The sequence below is a fragment of the Gymnodraco acuticeps genome, unplaced genomic scaffold (assembly GCF_902827175.1).
Source record: "Gymnodraco acuticeps unplaced genomic scaffold, fGymAcu1.1, whole genome shotgun sequence".
Taxonomy (NCBI): Eukaryota; Metazoa; Chordata; class Actinopteri; order Perciformes; family Bathydraconidae; genus Gymnodraco; species Gymnodraco acuticeps.
The window spans coordinates 4,270,860-4,279,785 of NW_022992250.1; the positions used below are offsets into that span (position 1 = coordinate 4,270,860).

The 8,926-nt window shown below is 46.8% G+C and overlaps 2 protein-coding genes across 2 annotated transcripts; one reads left to right on the forward strand and one right to left on the reverse strand.

Annotated features, from left to right (window-relative positions):
- The first annotated feature begins 4,232 nt into the window (after positions 1-4,232).
- Positions 4,233-5,667, forward strand: LOC117540156 (transcription factor Adf-1-like). The gene is made up of 2 exons (XM_034206686.1): positions 4,233-4,642; positions 5,183-5,667. The coding sequence occupies exons 1-2, from the start codon at positions 4,513-4,515 to the stop codon at positions 5,665-5,667; spliced, it is 615 nt and encodes a 204-aa protein (XP_034062577.1). The 5' UTR covers positions 4,233-4,512.
- A 162-nt stretch (positions 5,668-5,829) lies between these two features.
- Positions 5,830-8,021, reverse strand: LOC117540195 (protein ANTAGONIST OF LIKE HETEROCHROMATIN PROTEIN 1-like). The gene is made up of 2 exons (XM_034206747.1): positions 7,538-8,021; positions 5,830-7,095 (listed from the first exon to the last, which is right to left on the reverse strand). Exons 1-2 carry the CDS (start codon positions 7,861-7,863, stop codon positions 6,189-6,191), a joined length of 1,233 nt encoding a protein of 410 aa, XP_034062638.1. The 5' UTR covers positions 7,864-8,021; the 3' UTR covers positions 5,830-6,188.
- Positions 8,022-8,926: the final 905 nt, after the last annotated feature.

Genomic DNA, 8,926 nt, shown 5'->3' on the forward strand with positions numbered 1-8,926 from the left:
CCCCAGAATATTTTGCCAGTAGTGCTGTGGAACATCCAGGTGCTCTTTTGCAAACTTCAAACGTGTAGCAATGTTTTTTTCTGGACAGCAGTGGCTTCCTCCGTGGTGTCCTCCCATGAACTCCATTCTTGTTCAGTGTTTTACGTATCGTAGATTCGTCAACAGAGATGTTAGCATGTGCCAGAGATTTCTTTAAGTCTCTAGCTGACACTCTAGGATTCTTCTTCACCTCATTGAGCATTCTGTGCTGTGCTCTTGCAGTCATCTTTACAGGACGGCTACTCCTAGGGAGAGTAGCAACAGTGCTGAACTTTCTCCATTTATAGACAATTTGTCTTACCATGGACTGATGAACATCAAGGCTTTTAGAGATACTTTTGTAACCCTTTCCAGCTTTATGCAAGTCAACAATTCTTAATCGTAGGTCTTCTGAGAGCTCTTTTGTGCGAGGCATGGTTCACATCTGGCAATGCTTCTAAAGAATAGCAAATTCAAAACTGGTGTGTATTTTTTATAGGGCAGGGCAGCTTTAACCAACACCTCCAATCTCGTCTCATTGATTGGACTCCAGGTTGGCTGACTCCTGACTCCAATTAGCTCTTGAAGAAGTCTTTAGCCTAGGGGTTCACATCCTGGAGTTTTTCCACCCTGCACTGTGAATGTTTACATGGTGTGTTCAATAAAAACATGAAAACATATAATTGTTTGTGTGGTATTAGTTTAAGCAGACTGTGTTTGTCTATTGTTGTGACTTAGATGAAGATCAGAACACATTTTATGACCAACTTATGCAGAAATCCAGGTAATTCCAAAGGGTTCACATACTTTTTCTTGCAACTGTATTTGTTATTGGCGATTTCACTTCTGGGCGAGCCCTAGACTGTGAGCTGGTAGTTCTCCATTGGCCGGTTTCACTTCTGGGCGAACCCTAGGCAATAAGTCAGGAGCCGTTGACTCCGCCCCATCTTCTTACAAGGAGATGTTAACAGATGACCAATGTATAGCTGGGATCACACACACACATTTTATCATGCAGCCTACCACACAAATGTCACATGTTTTTCTCTCTGAAAGCTATACTTGTATATGTTTAAATGTCATTGTCTCATGACATCCTTAGGATTAGTTAATTAACAAAGGTTAACTGTTCTTAATAATAATAATAATAATAGCTTTGATTTATATAGCGCCTTTCAAGGGACCCAAGGTCGCTTTACAAGTAATAGGGCAAAAACAAACATAACAAAACAAAAGTCAGACAGACAAAACAACAAATCAATTTAGGGGCCGAAAGCCTTGGCAAACAGATGGGACTTGAGGGCCCTTTTGAAGGCGTCAAGTGTGAGGATGTTGCGAATCTCCGCAGGGAGAGCGTTCCAGAGGGTGGGGGCTGCCACACTGAAGACTCTGTCCCCGAAGGTTCGCAGTTTGGTGCGGGGGGTGGTAAGCAGGCCAGAGTCTGAGGACCGCAGGTTCCGGGGTGGGGCATGTGGGTGAAGGATGTCCGATAGGTACTGGGGGGCAAGGGCATGGAGGGACTTGTAGGTAAGGAGGAGGACTTTGTAAGATATGCGGGACTTGACCGGCAACCAGTGGAGGTGGATGAGGGTGGGAGTGATGTGCTGCCACGGCTTTGTCTGCGTGAGTACCCTAGCAGCACAGTTTTGGACATACTGGAGCCTGTCCAGGGTTTTGTTGGGAACCCCAAACAGGACACCATTGCAGTAGTCCAAGCGGGTGGTGACAAATGCATGGACTAGGGTTTCGGCAACCGACTCCGAGAGTGACGGTCGGAGTCTGGCAATGTTCCTCAGGTGGTAAAAGGCCGATTTGGTCACAGATTTGATGTGGGAATGGAAGGAAAGGGTGGAGTCGAGGATGACACCCAGGTTGCGGGCTTCAGGAGATGGGGAGATGGAGCAGCCGTCGACCTCAAGGACGAAGTCACCAACCTTCTGGAGCAGGGCCTTGGGTGCCACAACCATGAGCTCTGTTCTTATACCCTAAGGCCTTCTCTGAACTTCCTCCAACCTCGAAGTCCGCTCACTTAGAATGAATACATCTATTGATAACTCAGAAGGACCATTGTCTCTCTAACTTGTGTGTGACCCAATCGTCTCATGGCCTCTTCTAACATCTGGAAACTGTAATTAAAGTATAGTTATATTGAGAAGGTCCAAGAATTGACATAATATTTTCTCCTTTTATTAATTTAAGTTTCCAGATCAGACAAAAAACTCTTACAGATAACCTACTGAGTTCCGCCCTTGAAAGCCCAAAATGACTTTCTGAGAAATACTTATCAACGGGTAATCATTTTACTCAAGGCAGAAATCACAGGTTGTACTGTACCTTACCTACTCACAAATAGCCAAAAAACCACCTTTTGATTATAACACAAAAGTGGAAGAAAAGACCATTTGCGCTAATCTACTTCTACTTAAAATGGGACATCATTTTAGGAATATATATAAGTTTAACACACATCCTATATATCAGGTGACATAAAAATGAATATACCAGAAATACGCTGTATTAAACTTTCTGCTACAACACGTTACTTTAGCGGGCGCACATGCTCGATGTGTGTCATGGTTGTCATGGCGACGAGCCACAGAGCCCTCCGAAAGGGCTGTGAGGGAGTCTCCACACGCTGTGTTTCATCTCATCATGAGGCGCGTACACGCTCAGGGGATGAGTGGAGGTGTGTGCAGTGCTGTCCACATGAGGCGTTACAACGGCGCTCATGGGCTTAAAACCGGCAGGCTTCTGCAGCGAGCCCTGCTGTCTACTTAATCAACAGATTAGTGGCAGCTGGCTTCTAGGCGTATCTCGGACAGAGGAATGCCGCTAGCTCTGCAGTTTATTAACCGACAGGTTCAAACCAGCAGGCTTCTGTAGCGAGCCCTGCTAACTACGGGTCAGTGACAGCTGGCTTAGTTAGCGAGCTCTGCATTTTATTAACCGACAGGTTAAAACCAGCAGGCTTCTGTAGCGAGCCCTGACGCCGTGGCGCTGCGGGCGCTGCCGCTGGGGGCGCTCAGCCTGGTATACTGACAGATCAAAGATGGGTCTCATTCCCCAGTTCTGGCTTCTCTGTGATGTGCTGTAATGGTCGTCATGGTGACGAGCCACGCCATTGCCCTCGCCACCGCTGCCCGTGAGGTGAAAGGGCTGCGAGGAAGCCTCCACACGCTGCGTTACACTCCGGCTCTCATCATGAGGCGCGTACACGCTCAGGGGATGAGTGGAGGTGTGTGCAGTGCTGTTCACATGAGGCGTTATAACGGCGCTCATGGGTTTATTATGACCGTGTGTATGAGGCGTATCTCGGACAGAGGAATGCCGCGAGCTCTGCAGGTTATTAACCGAAGTTAAAACCGGCAGGCTTCTGCAGCGAGCCCTGCTGGCTAACACAGGGGGGATATGTGAGAAATACTTGTTACTGATGACTCAGTACAAAAAGTTGGAAAATGAACACACTTTATTTTACTCACAACCGCCAGAACGTCAGAACCGGCTCTGCTTCCTCGGAGACCAGGAGCGGGGGAGCCTCACTCCCCTTTGACTCGCCTGCAGGAGACGCTGTCTCTGGGGTGGCGGGGGAGCGGAGACGTGGGACAGAGCCCCTGCAGCCGCCGAAGGGCGAGCCTGACGCCGAGGCGGTTGCTGTGGGCGTCTCTCCGCTTGTGGCCTCTGCTGCCGCTGTGGCCGGTGTGGACGCCGCGGCTGCTGCGGACGTTGGTGCCGCTGTGGGCGCTCAGCAGGCTGGAGCCAGCTGACGTGCTGGCGACTTGAACGGGTGCACCAGTGTGCCTCCGGTCGGCCTGGCGGGCGACATACTGCGCTGAAAAAAAAGGACATAGAGGTTCTTTGAATTTACACAAATAAAAACAGTAAATGCAACGGAATTAGTTCATGTTCTGTCTCTGAATGTGATTTAATTAAGCGGACTTCATTTATTACATTTATTTGTTAAATCTCTGTATTTAAATCGCTTTGACTGAACGTGATTTAATTGAAACATTGTAATCAATGTAATCGAATGGGGTTAGAACCGGAAATGAAGTATATTCAAGTGGCGTCCGGAGCTGTGATTGGTCCTCAGGAACTGCCGAAAAAAAGTACAGAAGAAGAGGTGTCGACAACCGCGAAAAGTAACAGTTGGTTACGGGCCCTCCACACTACAAGCGTTTCAGGCGTAAAATGACGCCTCTAGCGCGTCTGCCCATTCACTTTGAATGGGGTGACGTCACGTCCGCTCACGTTTTCGCCGAACTGCATCACGGGAAGGCAAGCGTAACTTTGAGAGCGTCTCGCGCGTAAAAAGTTGAACAATGTTGAACTTTTTACGCACGAAACGCTCTCTCGGTTCCTGACAAGTGAGCGTAAGCCAATCAAATCCCGTTTCAGAAAATCTGACAGCTCAAGCCGTAGCCAATCAAAAACCGCGCATACGCTGGGAGAGATATCCTGAGATATCCCGCCGTTCATGTCTATATTTGAAATAAAATGGACGAGGTTATAATCGTAGCGGTAGCGAATCACCCTGTATTATTTGATGTGACCCTGTTCACCTACCGGGATAGAAACCAGAGGAACCAGGCATGGAAGGAGGTGGCAGAGACAGTGGGGGAAACTGGTAGGTTTTCGCCTGTTTGGGGATTTTATATCCAGTTTACTTCATGTTAACATAGCTAATGAAACATAGCCGGTATATTTAGCATAAAATAGCGCCATAGACATTAATCACATACATGTTAATCATCCGCTGCCACATCATAGACTATATTGCATTACATTAATGCACACAATGTCATACTCCTTTCACATTTCTTAGTTATATATATATATATATATATGCAAAAATTCATTCCTAGCATTCTATTTCCATGTAAATTACTGCTTTATTTAATTTTTATCTTTTTGCAATTTAACTGTACAATACATGTTGTGTTTTATATTAGATTTCTTGTTTTGTATATATGCACCATGACATCAAGTCAAATTCCTAGTATGTGCAAAGCTACCTGGCAATAAACCTGTTTTTGATTCTGATAAAGTGTGACATGTAAAACCTTGTATGCAATTGAAAGGGATTTGGTTTTCATTAATGGCGCAATCATTTTCTGAAATTCAAGAAATTAACTGTATTCTTTCATTTTCATTTTCATTTTATTAGACGAAGTGTGCAAAAAGTGTTGGAAGTCCCTCAGGGACCGATACCGCAGGGAGAGGATCCTGGAGAAGGAAGGGAAAAGTAGCGGGGCAGGGGCTTCCGGGGGATCTAAGCCCTGGCGTCTCGCGGCAGTAATGAGCTTTTTAAAGCCCTTCATGCTGGACCGTGAGACGTCCAGCAATTTCCCCCGGCAACCCCTGCCTCCACCCACCGGAGCAGAAGAAGAGGAAGACTCTATGGGTGACAGCCTGGATGACAGTCTGGAAAGCCAGCCAGAGCCAGGTAGCAGTCAGCCGGCCAGTCAGCCGGCCAGTGTGCCAGACGGTGTGCCGGCCAGTGTGCCAGCATTCCGGGGGAAGAAGAGCAGGGGAAGGGAGATGTCCCCTTTTGAGGAGAACCTGCTGTCGGCCGTAGGCCCGATGCTGGCCATGCCACCACCACCACCACCACCAGTGGTGGAGGTGGAAGACGAGGACCTCCTTTTTTGAAGGAGTATCTGGCCTGCAATGCAAAAGCTGAGCAGGACGAGCAGCATGAGACTGAAAATGAAGCTACAAGAGGCGGTCCTGGAGGCCACAGAAATGGACATTAATAATTAATTAATTAATTAGATACTGATACTGATCCACATTACATCTTTTTACACTCATCACTCATCACACACAACATCACATAAATAAAAGTTATTTAAAAGTATGTTATGGCTATACTGTGTCTTGACTTGTTCATGTGGTTTGTCAGTTACAACATACCAGGAGCTTCTTGTATGTCGATATATAATGTGCTGTCTTCTGTAATTATTCAGGTGAAACCCTGATGAAAATTATGAGTGGTTTATCACTAAAAACAGGGCTGAAGGAAAAAGGTTGTTAGTTATATCATGATATCAATTCAAGAAACATGTTTATTAGGAATGGTTGATTTTAAAATGGCTCATTTGGAATATTTGCTTTTTAAAGAAAATGGGTAGCTCTTAAAAGAGCTTTTTGGTTTGGAGACAAATATGGGCCTACACCACATTTGCCTGCCATCCCACTGCCCCCTCCTCGTTGAAGTAGGAGCAGAAGGTCTCCCGCTGTTGGATGGATCGCCGTGTGGCATTGTTGGAGCCCATCCTCGGTGCATCACACAGGGTTGGAGTAACTTCATCCGTGGACCTTGCGATAGGTGTGCGTGATGGCATATCAATGGTCTTCCTGCGGAGGAAGTTATGCAACACACAGGCAGCCTTCACACACAACTCCGTCACCTCGGGGCTGGTGGTGATGACACGCCTGAGCATTCTCCACTGGGTTGAGAGGATGCCAAACGCACATTCAACCACCAACCTGGCACGGCTGAGGCGGTAGTTAAATAACCTCCTTTCACGGGTGAGGTGACGTCCAGGGAATGGACGCAGAAGGTTGTCCAGCAGCGGAAATGCCTCATCTCCAACGAAGACATGGGGGAGAGGGCCCCGCCGCTCTGATCCTGCGATGACGGTGTCAGGTGGTAGCTGCAGACTGCCGTCTCGGAGGCTCTCTCCAAATGCAGAATTCCGCAGGCTCCCACTGTCGCTGCTCCTCCCAAAGCCTCCAACATCCACTACCCTGAACAGGTACTCAGCATCCACCACAGCCAGCAGTACCAAGGAGTGGGTGGACTTATAATTAAAGTAGAGGGAACCTGCATTTGCTGGAGCCTGGATAACGACGTGCTTCCCATCTATGGCACCAACACAGTTGGGAAACTCCCAGCGCTCCTGGAACCCAGCAGCGATGGCTCTCCAATCCTCCACCTGTGGTACCGGCATGCACTCCTCGACCAGGGCGGTCCAGATGGCCCCCGCAACCTCCTTGACAATGACTGCCACTGTAGAACGCCCGACCCGATAGCTGAAGGCTATCGTCGCGTACGAGTCACCAGTTGCCAGGTACCTGAGAAAAAAAGATATATACATGATTACAAAATATATTTATTCAGACCCCACACACACACAGACCACAGATCCCCCCCTCCACACATTGAACACAGACACAGATTGAACACACATTGAACACAGACACATTGAACAGACACACACATTGAACACAGACACACACATTGAACACAGACACACATTGAACAGACACACACATTGAACACAGACACACAGACACACACATTGAACACAGACAGACACACAGATCCCCACACACACATTGATCACAGACACAGACACACACGCCATGTACACAGGGGAGCAATACTGTGTTTACCTAGATATCTTTAATTAATGTTACCCATCTGAACTAAATCACAGACTTCAGTCATCATTCGTGCATTCTCTCTCCTTCTATACAGAGTCAGATTAAAGAAGTAGAAATACACAAAACGTACCGTAGGCAGATGGCGAGTCGCTCGGCGGGGCCGATTAACATACGCAGATGGGTGTCCACCTTTGTAATCAGTGGGCCCACCTTTCCGAGCAACTCGTCGAACACCTCCTTGCTCATCCTGAAGTACCTCTGAAAAAGGCGGTCATCGAGACGGAGCTCCTGGACGAGAAGGTGGTATTCCCCCCTTTGTAGACGCTTTCGGAGTATCGGGTGTACCCAGAAGCGACGCACACTACACGGCCTCATGCGAGACAATGTATACACTAAATGCAACCTTGCACACACACGAGTTACCCTGCTTACCCTTGCTACAACACCGGCATCCATTTTAGCAATAGTGGAGAAGAACCGGGGTTTTTCACTTTGTATGTCCGGGGCGGGAGATTCACATGGAGATTCTGATTGGTTGTTGGTCGCGGGGCTCGAAGAAACGCCCCAAGCGTAAATCTTGGGGCGTTGGAAGCGAATTTTACGCTTGTAGTGTGGCCGGCCCGTTACACAAAGCCAACCTCTGTGAGAGTCTCCAAAAGTAAGTTATTTAAATGAAATGTTTCTGCTCAATAAATGTTTGTACCCCTTTCCAATATAGTGCTGTGTTCGTTCGGTATCTTACAATTACGGGGACGTGTGTATGTACATGACACGATGTATTGCTAATGTTAGCTATCAAGCTAGCGCTGACATTAGGTCAGCGCACGTGTGGCTGTGTTAGTGTGCTCGCGCGTATATGTGAGTCGGTCTCGGTCCAAGTAAGAACATTTAGTTCGCTTATTTATTTATATAAACGTATAACAATGAAGCCGAATCAACAACATACTGACACCGATTAATTTAAACCATGATTGACTACTGTGGGAAGTGTAGTTGCAAAACTGCAGGCAAAACACTTTAAAGCAGCCATTTTATGAATGGAGATCGGATCGGGCTAAGCTATCGTTGTTGGTGCCCTTTCCACACTTAAAATAACGTCATATAAACTTTTAAAAAACAGCGACTGTTTTCCGCATGCCAAGGACCGTCTGTGACAAGGATTATTATTCATTTTCTGAACAAATATGAGATAATGTGGGGCTCTGTGCTGCCAACGGCTGAAGTTTTGTTTTGCCGATTTAACATAAAGTCAGTGACTACCGCCAACTGCACGTTCAAGTTAGCCTAGCCACACAGCTTTGGTCTGTGACATTCACGTCATCATGACGCTATGTTTAGCTCATGTTAGCTATCTAGCTAGCACTGGCATTGTTTAACACACACACAGACAAGAGCAGAGAGGAGGACTTGTTATATTTAAGTATGTATATATTCCATGTGCTTTTGTTATAATTGTTCGTAGTCTTTTATCTCATTATTTATCTTAAATCCACTGATTCTAAATGTTTTCCTTCATAGG

What these genes read in the sequence shown, in the direction of transcription:
- LOC117540156 (XM_034206686.1), top strand. Translation starts at nt 4,513, where the DNA reads ATGGACGAGGTTATAATCGTAGCGGTAGCGAATCACCCTGTATTATTT. An exon ending in AGAGACAGTGGGGGAAACTG is followed by an intron (nt 4,643 to 5,182) that starts GTAGGTTTTCGC and finishes TCATTTTATTAG; the next exon opens with ACGAAGTGTGCAAAAAGTGT.
- LOC117540195 (XM_034206747.1), bottom strand. Translation starts at nt 7,863, where the DNA reads ATGGATGCCGGTGTTGTAGCAAGGGTAAGCAGGGTAACTCGTGTGTGT. An exon ending in CGACTCGCCATCTGCCTACG is followed by an intron (nt 7,096 to 7,537) that starts GTACGTTTTGTG and finishes TTTTTTTCTCAG; the next exon opens with GTACCTGGCAACTGGTGACT.